Source organism: Macrotis lagotis, chromosome 1 (assembly GCF_037893015.1).
Source record: "Macrotis lagotis isolate mMagLag1 chromosome 1, bilby.v1.9.chrom.fasta, whole genome shotgun sequence".
Classification (NCBI taxonomy): Eukaryota; Metazoa; Chordata; class Mammalia; order Peramelemorphia; family Peramelidae; genus Macrotis; species Macrotis lagotis.
The window spans coordinates 409,110,384-409,123,842 of NC_133658.1; the positions used below are offsets into that span (position 1 = coordinate 409,110,384).

At 34.5% G+C, this 13,459-nt stretch overlaps 1 protein-coding gene and 1 long non-coding RNA gene across 7 annotated transcripts in view; one reads left to right on the top strand and one right to left on the bottom strand.

The window, feature by feature from the left end:
• Nucleotides 1–13,459, bottom strand: part of ARHGAP26 (Rho GTPase activating protein 26) — a 504,960-nt gene that overhangs the window by 282,991 nt on the left and 208,510 nt on the right. For all 5 annotated transcript variants that reach the window (XM_074212710.1, XM_074212712.1, XM_074212709.1 and 2 more), the window contains exon 11: nucleotides 8,863–8,941. In XM_074212710.1, the coding sequence (XP_074068811.1) occupies nucleotides 8,863–8,941 (79 nt within the window). The remainder of the gene's footprint in view (nucleotides 1–8,862; nucleotides 8,942–13,459) is intronic.
• Nucleotides 1–13,459, top strand: part of LOC141506181 (uncharacterized) — a 50,545-nt gene that overhangs the window by 11,236 nt on the left and 25,850 nt on the right. The gene's annotated exons all lie outside the window — the stretch shown is intronic.

Below are 13,459 nucleotides of genomic sequence, written 5' to 3' on the forward strand. Positions count from 1 at the left end.
AAGTCATTTAACTCTGTTTGCCTCCATTGCTTTATCTGAAAAATGACCTGGAGAAGGAAATGGCAAACCACTCTAGGATCTTAGCCAAGGAAAACCTCAAATAGGACCAAAGAATCTGATATGACTGAAAAATACAGTCACCAATACAAGTACATTTAAAAATCCATCCTTGATAATATTGCTGATAAAAATCATAGCTTTCTGAGATTTGGAACCAAGCTATTGTATATAAATGATTTGACTTCTATGAAGTCATTTTAACCATTTCATATGGTTTAACCATTTTAACCAACTTTCATATGGTAAATCAAATAAAATATGCTGCTGATTCCCTCCACTATAATTGGAGGATGCGAGGGAACAAAAATAAACCCTATTAAAATCCAATCTCATTCATACACTACAAGAAAGAAGTCCATAGTGCCCAAATTACTGGTCCAATTGTTGAAGAAGAGCTAATCAATCAAAGACATTGTAAAGCTTTGAAGTTACTGCCACCTTGGAGAGATCCATCCCTTCAAAACTCAATTCAATCACCACCTCCTACAGGAGGTCTTTCTGACCTCCAATAATTAATGTCACCCCTTACTGAAATTATTTTATATTTATTTTATTTACAATTTGTCTTTACTTTGTTATATATGTGTGGCCTCTACCCAGTAGAATATTACTTTCTTAAGGACAAGAAGTATTTTATTTTTGTATACCCCAGAGTCTAGCATAGTGTCTACTAGTTAAATTAAGTATCCACAGAATCTAATATCAAAGTATAAAATATGGGTAATAAAATACATGTGAAATTTTAACAGAAAGTGAATTTGAGGGGGGATTTGGCTGTTTTCTAGTTATGTTATTTAGATTAGATTTGCACACAAAATGTGCAAACTCTCTCCACCAATGCAGAAAGGCAATTCATCTGTAAATTTTAGTCTGAGAGTAACCTTCCTATAATTAAAAAGCTAGTATTACAACCAAGTCTAGTTTTTATCTGCTATGCCAGGATGCCTCTCATGAAGTAAATACAATCTCAATATAATAGAAAATTAGAAGCCACAATTGAAAAGAAACATCTATTAGAAGGAAAAGTAATATTATATATTAAGAATATATGTATAATATATGTACATATACTATTTATGTATATTATATATGCACATATAATATAATAATACATAAACAATATGTTAAGTATGTGAGGAAGGTTATAGTAATGGAAGTATAATGCCAATGTAATAAGCATAATGGAAAATATTTTTCTAATAAAAATTTAAAAATTGACACAGAGATAAATGAGAGTATCAACAGGAAGCATGAACTACCTTCCTCTGCATGAAGTCTCAGTTGCTTTTAGCAAAGCATCTGCTAAATTCCTGACTTGCTTCTCCAGTAATTTCATTGGTCAGAAGAAAAGGAAAGTAGCAATAAAGGGAAGTAGTTAGGTCCCTGGATTGAACTCTGAGCAAGGAGAAAGAAACTGTGATATGAAAGTGAGAGGACCTTTGGGAGAAAGTGATCACATCGACTTGGAATGATTCATCCTGAAGGAAGGGAACACTGTGCATGGACCATACTCTGGAGTTGAGACTTAGAATGAAAAGAGGGACATGCAAAGTAGAGTAATGTGCTTATCTGCACATTACTGGGTAAGTTCCTCAAGCAATGATTTTCATTTGTTCTTTTTTTGGTAGGGAGAGGTGTCAATGGGGTTTAGTGACTTGCCCAAGGTCACACAGCTTGTGTCACATTTGAACTCCGGTCTTCCTGACTCCTGGGCCAGTTATCCACTAGGCAACCCAGCTGCCCTGATTTCATTTCTTCTGGAATGCCCAACACAGCATACAGGACACTTTATAATGCTTGCTGAAATTCAGCCATCTGTCTCCTGTGTAACCTAGATGCCCGTGATCTACCTCCTTTCTGAGCACTTCCAGTGTTCAAAGGCAATTTACTGCCTTAAAACTATTGTGTTGTAACATTTTGGGGGCAGCTCAGTGGATAAACCTGAGTTCAAATCTGGTCTCAGACAAAGTAGCTGTGTGACCCTGGTAATTCACTTAATCCTTTTGCCCTCAGTTTCTTCATCTGTAAAATGAGAAGAAGAAAGAACTGACCCCAAATAGGGTCATGGAGCATCAGATACAACTGAAATGACTAAACAATATGTTTAATAATGTCAAATATTAATAAATTAATAAAACAATAAAAATAAATAAGTTTGTTTAAAATAACATAAAACAATCTGTTGGTCAAATATTTTTAGAATTTTGTCCAATTCTAGGCATAACTAAGGACTCTGAAAAAGTATTTAGTTTCTAAAGGAAGGTAGAATGATACAAGTCCTGAAAAAAAAAAGGCAAAAAGGATCAATGAAAGAACTAGGAATGTTCAGCTTGGAAGAGTTGGGAACAGGAGAACTGTTCACATAATCTTTCAAAATAATATGATAGATTTATTCCATATTGCTATAGAAGACAAATTTTACTTTAACATAAGGAAAAACTTGCCAATAATTAATATTATCCACAATGGAACACGGATTCAGGGAAAAAATAAGCTGGTCATCACACAAAGAAGTGAGGCTGGGGAACCATTTATCAAGAATAGTACAGAAAAGCTGGAGCAGATGACCTTTAAAGTCCCTTCCAACTCTAAGAACCTACAATTGAAAAATTAAGGCTGAAACAAAGAGCATCAAATGAAAATGAGTATTCTTTGTTACATAAGTACTGTCCCCAGCAAACATTATAGAATCTGATTCTGACATGTGAAAATCTATTACTATTTTTGCAAACTAAGCTAAAAAACAACCATCAAATAAGTCTCAGTTTCCAAGTCAATCTACATCTGCTATTACTAGCTCTTTCCAATGAATCAATAGATTTATTAAGCATTTAGTAGGCACCAGGCTAAGGCACTAAGGGAAGAGCTACAGATAAATGATACCTCAGGATGCCCACTGTGAAAATGGATGAAACAATCTTTACCCAACTACAGCTGGCAGGAGGAAATGATTATATAAGTAGAAATGTGAGGACAAAGAGGAAGAATAAAAGCAGGCTTAAGGCAGCAGGGCAGGCCAGAGTTAGGCAGTGATGTAATTATTCCTAAAGATTCTTTGACTGAATTCACACCTATGATCCACAGACTTGTTTCAAGAGCTTTAAAAATAATTCCCCTTATCAACATTTCCACTTGTGGAGAAGGAAAAAAGCTTTCATTGATCTCCTATGGATAAATCTCACAACTATCATCCTCCTTTCCATATATGTTCCCTATAGATACAGAAAAACAATTAGATTTTTTACTAAAAGGTAAAAGAGGCAAAGATTATTAAATTTCTTTTAAACTCTAGATACAGCAGATCATGATCATTTATATATCCCATGCAAAAATACACACATGCTTAGGAGAAGATTTATGAGATAAAAATAGAAACACAAGCAAAATATTCCAAAAAATTCAATTAATAATTGCAAAGGAAAGAAATGAAAAAAAGTTGTAACTTTTGGACACGCTGAGCTCAATCCAATATACATTTATCACTTTGAAATGTAAGCAAGTATTTCTGTGTCTCCAGGAAGTATCACTAAGGCCCTGTGACATCTAAAACTCAATCATTCTACAACCATTTATTCAGAATTGGATTATAAAACAATTCCAATAATCTGAACCACATTCTGAGGTTCCAGGCTCTCCAAATGCCCTCCCACTGAATCACCTGAATAACATCTCTTTGATAACATGACAAATATAGATTCTGTATTATTTACTTATACTAAAAGAAATCACCAACTACATACAGAAATGAGGAAAGCCATTCAAGCCAGGAAATAAAATAGGAAATAGAAATTTTCTGTGTCTTGGGATATCTATTTAATACAAATATGAAGACTCAGGTCCCAACAAATTTAAAAATCAACAAGTAAAATCTATTAATTGTCTACTATATAAAAGGCATAATTCTTGCTCTCAAGGGGCTCATGTTCTATAAAGGCAAATATGTTCACAACATACTATAGGAAGCCCCCAGACCCACAGGTGCTTATATGAGATCAAACATATCTATGTTCTTTTAACTTTGTTTGTAACACATAAACAATAAAAATAGATATCATGCAAAGAATGTTAGACTTGGAGGCAAGAAAACCTGACTCATATCCAATCGCTGACATTTACTAGTCCTGTATCTCTAGGGAAATCACACAACTCATCTGCTTCAGTTTCATCATCTGTAAAATGGAGATAAAAATAATCCCTTCCATTTTCTTTTTTCCTTTGTTTTTTGTCTTTGCAAGGCAATAGGGTTAAGTGGCTTGCCCAAGTTCACACAGTCAGGTAATTATTAAGTGCCTGAGGCCAGAGCTAAACTCAGGTCCTCCTGACTCCAGGGCAGGTCTCTATCAACTGTGCCACCTAGCTGCCCCTCACTTCTATTTTCCAAGGTTAAGCATGTTGTAGGGATAAAAGGAGATGTTTGTAAAGGCAAATTTGAAAGTGTTAAACAAATCTTAGTTATCATTATTAGCAAAATGGAAAGGAAATCTGACTGAAATTGTTTTGGAGATGCCAATCACTAAAGACAAGCAGAACTAAATTAATTACCTGCTATATACAAGGCTCTGGACTCTGAGGGTACAGAAGTAAATACAACATAGAAATGAAGAAATTTGAATTTAAAAACAAGAAAAGTTGAATAGTGTCTTTGCCAATTATTATCATAATTATTACAGTAAGCTGTCACAACTCTTTGGACTTCAGTTTCAACATCTGGAAAATAAGGGCGTTAGTCCCTAAGGTTGCTTACAGCTAAATATTTGACCTTAACATCCCATGACTTACAATAAGGTTAATAATAAAGCCAAATGATATTGAGGACAAGGGAGGATGATAAAAATGCAAGGGAAAGGTCCAGGCAAATATCTATTGTTTCCAATAGGAGAGTAAGCTGTCCTAACAATGCTTCTCAGTCATTTTTATTTCATTGTTAAGACAACAAATAGAACCTGAGCAAACACAACACAAAGCTCCATCATTATCAACCACTAAAAATCCTTATGCTGAACTTTGGCTCTGACCTAAAACTAAAAAGTGGCTAAAAAAAAAGCACCTGAGCAATTTGTGCTCCTTGGAAGTTTGTCTCCACCTCAAAGAACACTAAAATAACCTGACAGAAAGAAATTCAGAGGGACATTAAAGAAAAAGGATCCAAGATCATCTATAATAGGAGGGGGGGAATCTTTCTTCTGCCAAGGTCCATTTGTAACATTATTGGATTAATATTATATTAATATTGGATATATTTGGATTATTATTACAATATTATTGGATATTAATATTATAATACAAATTCACCCTTAAAAAGTTGCTAGAGTTGTTGAATTTCCAGTTCTGCCTGCCTTGACAAAGCCATGCCAACACAGACCAGTTGGAGGTTTCTCACCCTGTTCTATAAATTGGATCAGAAATCTCTGAACAACAGAGAAGTAAATAAATCAGAAGAGAGAAAGGAAAACAGAAAATCCATAATGAAAGCTTCCCAAAGCCTTGAGCTGATAAAAAAAAAAATTATTATTCTGTTCAGTCATTTCAATAGTGACCAACACTTTGTGAACCAATTTGTGATTTTCTTGGTAGTGATATTGCCACTTCCTTCGCCTGTTCATTTGACAGATGATGAAACTGAGTTACACAGTTAGCAAGCGTCTAAAGCCATATTTGAACTCAGGTCTTTCTGATTCTGAGACTGATCTACTGCATCATTTAGAGCACTAATAAGGACAAAGCAATGGTATACAGATAAAAAAACCAATGAGTGATCCTCCCCGCACCAAAAAGGGGGAGGAAATTATGAGAAAGGGATGGGATCCATACCTATACCTATGGCAAATAGGATAATAATGCATAAAAGAGAGAAAGTAGAATAATTCAATTCTTCTCTCTGAATTTTAGAGGCAAAAAGCTTCCAGAATAATAGAAGTTCTTTAAGGGCAGAAAAGGTTTCATGTTTTTATTTTATATCCTCAACACTCAGAAGAAAGCTTTATATATACTGAAGAAGATATACAGTAATTTTTTATTCTAAAATTGGAAAGGACAGAATAAAGATGACTAAAAATTTTCAGTCATAAAGAAATATAAATATAATATAAAGAGTAATCAAGATAAAAAAATAATATACAAATGGAAAAAATATAATTAACAGGACTACTATCCATAACCTCTAAAAAAAATCAAGAGAAAACAGGAGAGGTGCCACTTTCAAAATGAAGAAAATAGTAGAATCCAATAGATCAATAAGTTTAAATTCTACTCCCATTTAAAAAAAATAAAGTTCGAAGATGTTTGCTAAAGGGGCAATTTTGAACATCTGGGGGTAGGGGAGGTGAACTTTAGTTAATCAAGGCTATAACAAGAACCAGTAAAGTCTTTTGTTTTTTGATAAAGTTATCAACCTAGGAGAGATTAGGAGAATGCCAAACAAAAACACACCTATATGTCAGAAAAGGATTTGATCAAGTCTCTCAGATGTTATTCTTGTAGATAGGAAATGGAAATGTAGACTAGATAAGAAACAGTATAATTAGTTATATTTGGAACTGGTTGAATGATCAGCCTCAAAGAGTCAGTCTTTTGATTCACCTCTTTCAAATGCCAAGAGTTCATTATTCAAATCAATGAGAACTAACATCAATGTCTACAATTCCTTCCAATTTTAGAATTCTATGAACTTGAACAGAATTCTCTAATGTGGTGCAGTGGATAGAGAATCTGGCCTCAAGTGAGGAAGATCTGAGTTCAAATTTGACATAGCTCTGTGGTCCTGGGCAAGTCCCTTAATCTATTAGCCTCAATTTTCTTCAATTGTGATATGCAACCAAAAGTTAAAATGCTTTTAGGTTAAATTAAAAGTGGTATATTATGATTAAAGAGAAAATAAATATTAGATTACATTCACATGGAATCATTATTAGAGGAACTCCAAGTAACTAAGTATGCTATTTAATCAGAGTGATGAGCAAAGATTAAAAAAAACACAATAGCTAAAATGCTATCACTTTAAGAATACCATTTCTTTGCATCTTCAATAATTTCTTTGTAATGTTTTCTAAGATAATGTTACTAAAAGTCTAATAGAAATCCATAACAAAAGAAATTCCAAGTGTTCTCTCCTTCTGGGGCTATTTTAATAATTTTAATATGGAAAATAAAATCTTGAGACTTTCTTTAAAAAAAAAAAGCAGAGCATAATATCCAAAATGAAAGAGGTGATAATCCTACTGTATTTTTCCTGGTCAAAGTACATCTAGAGTAGAGTATGTTCAGTCCTGGGAACATCAGAAAGGACAAATGGGAGAACATGAAGGAGAAGAACATCAGAAATATGCAAAAGCCTCAAGATCATGTCATTCAAACACTGACTGGGGGTACATGATGCATGTCCTCAAATGACTGAAGGCCCGTCATGGGGAGAATGGATTCAATTGACTTTTGGCTCCAGAAGGCAGAAGTAGCAGCAATTAGGGAGTTTAGGCTTGGTGTCAGGAAAGGGTTCCTAAAACTTGGAGCTTTCTAAACATAGAATGGAATGCCTTGATAAGCAGGACCTTCTCCAGGGGATTGAAGCAAACCAAGGTTAAGTGACTTGTCTAGAGCCACACAACTATTAAGTATTGTATTTAGTTTTTTCAAGGCAAATGGGGTTAAAGTGACTTGCCCAAAACCACACAGCTTGGTAATTGTTAAGTGTCTGAGGCCGCATTTGAACTCAGGTACTCCTGACCCCAGGGCCAGTGCTCTACCCACTGTACCACCTAGCCACCCCCGATATTGTATTTAAACTTGTCTTCTTTATTCCAGGCCCAGTGCTCCAGGTCCAGAGGCATCTTAGCTACTCTGATCAGTACAATAATCCAAGACCAGTGTAAAAGATCTATGATCAAAAATAATATCCATTTCCAGAGAGAAAACTGATAAACTGCAAATGAAGCATAATATTTTTCACTTTAAAAAAAATTTTCCTTTTTTTTCAATGTTTTACAGTATGTTTCTTACCCTTTTTGGCATTTCTCTCTCAATATGGTTAATATGGAAATGTTTTTATATGACTTTGCATGTATAATTTATATATTTGCCTCCTCATGCATGAGGGAAGTAGCAATAGAATTTGAGATTCAAAAAAATTTTTTAATGTTTTAAAATGTTAAAAAATAAAATCTAATACCATCTCTTTCAAATTAAAATGGAATCTGATCTTTTGCCATGGGGGAAAAATAAAGACTACATAGAAAGCTGCCTAAAAAGGGCATTGTTGCCCAGCTGCCTTAAAGCATAGAAAACATAAATATGGGAACTGCATATTTGAACTTGAAGGACTTTTGAGGCTAAGAAAAGGTTTAAATAATTTTTTTCTATTAAGTCTAGAGGAAGAATAAAGATAAACAGTAAATGATAATAGCTGATGAACTGTGAGAAAAGTACAGTGCTTTATCTGTTTTATTTCTTTTTTATCGCATTTCTTTAAATGTTGAACAAATTAGAGTAGTTTAAAAAAATTACAAATAATTATTAAGGTTCAAGATTGATTTTTTTAGACAAAATTTTTTACTATAATTGCTTAATTGTGGTAAAGCATGAGATATTATCAGTCAACCATACCTTTGGTCTTAAATCATTTTAGTCCACAGAATATCCCAGGTACTTTAAACACCTACCAGCAGCTACCTAAATATTAATATTAAGTGACACAGTATCATAGGAATTCCTTTTCTAAATTCTAATCTACAAAACTGTATCATACTCCCAAGGTAACAAAAAGACCTGCTACAACTTAGTCCTACCCCATTTCATTAAAGAGCCACTTACTGGTTCCTGGCCGTCCATGGCTTCCATCCACAGTCTCCGGTCCTCTTCAGACAATGCCTGCATGGTGATAACCCCTGGCCTGTGGAAAAAGCAAGATAAATTTAAAATAATAAACACAGTGAAATAGTAAAATTAAGGATAGTCCTAAGAGGAAATGTTCCTTTTTCTGTGGCTCAGTTTCCAAGAGTAGAACCAAATGACTTCTGAGATCCCAACCACTCTATAATCTATGACCTTATGATCTTTCCCCCAACCAAACCTCTAAAACAAAATAAAGGCTTTGTGAATCTAATTACAAAATTCTTAAACACACCAGTTATGTAGAAAACTGGGATTAGTTTGAACCTGCTATCACCAGACGTCAAGGTGACAGAGGGGTGAGCATGCACCAGAAGTATTGGGGAAAATTTTTTAAAAATTGACTTCTGTTCTTGCTGTAACTTCCTCTGTAAAAGCTTAAAAAGTCTAATCCTTTCCAATAGCTCTTTACATTCTCAAAAAACAAAGGCACTTCTATTTGCCCAGCTAATTCTTAATAAGCCCACTTACTCTAAAAATGACAGTAACAAATCAAATAGCCCCAATTTATTAACAACTCACATTTCTATATGACATTGACGTGTCAACATATTTTACTTAATATAACCCCACAAGAAAAGTATTTTTATGTTTTATGTTATTGTGGTGGTGGTTGTTATTTGTCCTTAGTTCTTGAAGAGAACCATGACATACAAGTAAGTTGGATTTAAATGACGGGGTGCTATGCAAAGTCACCAACTCTCCTCCAGAGTCATCTGGATTTAGTGGGCAGATATGGATCAGGGCTGCAATAGACAGAGCACCAGACCTAAAGCCAGGAAGATTTGAGTTCAAATCCAGCCTCAGAACATTATGAGCTACATTGCTCTAGTCAAGTTAATTAACCTAAGTTTTCCTTGTTTCCTCATCTGTAAAATGGGTGTACTAATAGTACCTATGTTTCAAGGAAGTTGTGAGATAATAATTGAAAAATATTTAGCTTGGTGCCTGGAACACAGTAAGCAAACACCAGATTAAGAGTTGGATTTTTTTGGTTACAATGAGGAAGAACAGAAGAAAAGATTTCCTGACATCTAAAACCTATGATCTAAACCAGTGGTCTCCCCAGTAAGGGTTAAGTAGAAGAAAAAAACATGAATATTCATAAAATCACAAACTCAAGTTATATACTTTTTGAAGGCATTAATAAAAATTCAATGTGTTACTTCAAATTTGTCTTCCTTCTCAAAGTTTTCTTTTAAAATACTTTAATAGCCCTCTTTCTTCTTCTTCTTTGTTTTTTTGACAATATTCTAGCTAGCTAAATTTGCTCTGCTTCTCTCCAAGTAATAGGAACCCCAGTTGCTTTCAGTTCTTTGCTATAAAAAAGCTACTATAAATATTTTTGTACTTATAGATCTTTTCCTTTCTTTGATCTTTGAAGCAGAGGCTTAATAGAGGTATCACTGGGTTAAAGGGTATGCACAATTTTATGATTAGGGGGAATGGCTCCAAATTGCTTTTCAGAATTACAGGACTAATTCTATGAACAGGATATTAATGAATGTTTTTTCCACAGTCACATCGAAAGTTGTCATTTTGCTTTCTTGTCAACTTTGTCAATCTGATGTAAAGAGGAACTTCAGGGTTACTTTAATTTGTATTTCTCTAATAGTATTTGGAATTTTTTTTTTAAATATGGCTATGCTAAGATTTAAGAAGTGCTTGCTCACATCCACTGACCATTTATCAACAAAAACTGCCATTCTTATATTTAAGTATAAAACAATGGCAATCCTTCCCTTATAGATAAATATAAATATTACATATTTGAATATAGAATATAACTTTTATAAATCTTTGCTCTTCCAATTTATATCACTATTACATAAAGGTCCTGTATGCCTCAGGAGTTCATAATGTAATATTCAGTAAGATCTGGGTCTGAATTTAATTTCTCCCAGAATGCTTTCCAGTTTCCCCAGCAGTTTTTATTGAAAAGTGACTCCTTACCCCAGTACTTGTGGTTTTTGGGTTTATCCAATGCTATGTTTCTATATGTTATGTCTAATCTGTCTCTCCCTTAATGAAATCAAAGAGTTTTAATGGGTATTCCCTTTGCAGTATAGTGAAATAAATCACACTTGCTAACTTAATATAGTTTACTGACATCAAAAAAAGTAGCAATTTTCTAATTTATTAAGAAGTTTTTAAAAATTGGGGGACAATGGGGTTCAAATATTTTAATTAAAAAAATTAAACTTTGCTCTTAATTAATGGTGATTGACACTAGTCTTCACTCAGTTCATATGCCAGATAGTATTAATAATATCTTCTATGAGAGCAAAGGTTATATACCATTAAGAAATAAAATATTTAGGTTTAAATATTTCATCATATCCTTTAAAAAATTTCTATATGTGTTTTCGGTACTTAATATAGCCATCAAAACGTGTAGTATACATATATATGTGTGTATGTGTGTGTGTGTGTATATATGTATAAATGAATGAAAACAGAAGAATGCTGAAAACAACTTATTGTAATAAGAACACAATGAAAACAATTTAGAGAATACTGCCTTAAAACGATTTGAGCAAGCTTCAAAGGAACTTGTAGCCTGTTTATTTTTTAAAGTTATGCATAAAGGTTTCCTAGGAATCACACATATCCAACAAATAACATTTAACTAAGTTCCCACAGGTACACAGCTCAGAACTAAATGAGAAAGAAGGGAGGGAGGGTGGGGGAGAGAGAGAGACAGAGTGACAGAGAGACAGAGACAGGCTTCAAGAGAAAAAGATTAAACATAAAAATTGTGAGTTTCAAGTACCAAAGAAGTCAAATCTTTAAAATCTCTCCCTTCCCAATAGTCTGAGAGAACTTAAAAGAGAGATCAACCAATGAATCAATAAGCACATATATTGGCAGGTACTGTGGAAATGCTAGACATGAAGAAAATAACAAAGATATATTCTACAATAGTCCCTGTCCTCAAGTAGCTTAAACTCTGACCTAGAGAGATTCAGACACCCTGATATAATGTAGAAACAGAATTAAATCTAGAATGGGTCTTACATCTGGTCAATCCCCAAAGGTGTGATCTGGAGCTGGGCAATTAGTTATTCTGCCCGGGATTCTTCAATTGCTATTGAAAAGTCCTGTATTACACTAAATCCCTTCCAACTAATATGTGAAATGCCTCAGAACTAGATCTGAAATTCTGTAGTAAGTCACAGAAGCATACTTTCACATTTTTATACATACATTTGGCAATTAAGACTAAACAATAGAAGCATTTTCTCCCATGTGCCTCCATGCACCTTAATTACTCTGTTCTGAATAGTTGCCTATTTATGACTTGCTTGCAATGTAATATATTAGAATAAAGGACTTGAAGTTCAGTAGGGTTAAGTTTGGACAGCCATTTAACCCTAAGCAACTTAACCCCTCTCATTTTCAGGTAACTCAGACAAAAGGAGAATTATTTAACAGTAGTAGTTACCCCTCCCCAGGCCTGTATAAATAAGAAAGCTCAAATACATAAAGCACTAGGTTATTATTGCTTAGCTCAACATTAAGTGTTGAATCCACCCTCTTTACCTTTTACCCTCCCTCTCAATCCCTCTTCTCCAAAACACACACACACACACACACACACACACAAACTTCCTTATAATCAGAAAAAAAGGTTCAGAGCAACAGAGATGGCAGATGTTCCTGTAAAGCTTGCCATTCCACCAAACTACCACAGAGAAGCCAGAAGCTCCTCTGTTTACAAGCACCTGGCAATATCCTTCTCCCTCTGCTTCTCAGAAATTGCCATTCTTAGAACTCAGCCAGGCAGCAAGGTGGAGCACTAAATAGAGCACCAGCCCTGGAGTTCAAATCCAACCTCAGACACTTAACAATTACTAGTTGTGTGACCTTGGGCAAGTTACTTAACCCCATTGCCTAAGAAAGAAAGAAAAAAAGGACTTTGAGTTTATCCTTTTTTTTCCTCCCTCAAAAACAAGCAAAATCTGAATTCTCTTGGAAGGAAGCAAACCAAAGCCCACATCATTTGCAAAGTTTAGTTCCTGTAGGAACAATGTATTAGCTCTTTCATCATCCTGGTGATTTCCTTTAGTCTTTCTGCAAGTCAGGCTGGGGACCCAGACAGACTATCCTCCAGTCACATCTTAGATTTGAGGTGGACAAGTCCCTAAGATTGAATCCTATAGAATCTGACCCTGCTGGATAATATCAATAAAGTGACAACAATTTAGAGTACTGAGAGCCCCTGCACTCTGGGAATTGTCATTTCAATTCAGTTACTCAACTGTCTCATGGTAAGGTAGAGAAAAGTGGGGAGTGGGGGAGAGCTCATTATCAATTCAGTGTCTCTGTGTGTTAGATCTTTCAGCTCAAGTACTTACGAATATTATCTCACTTTACAGTCACAACTGTCAGAGATGGGTGCTATTCCCATTTGACAGATGAGGAAACTGAGGTACAGAGAACATAAGTGACTTGTCCAGGGCAACACAACTACTATCTGAGATTACATTTCAACTCAAAATTCCTAACTCCAAGTGCA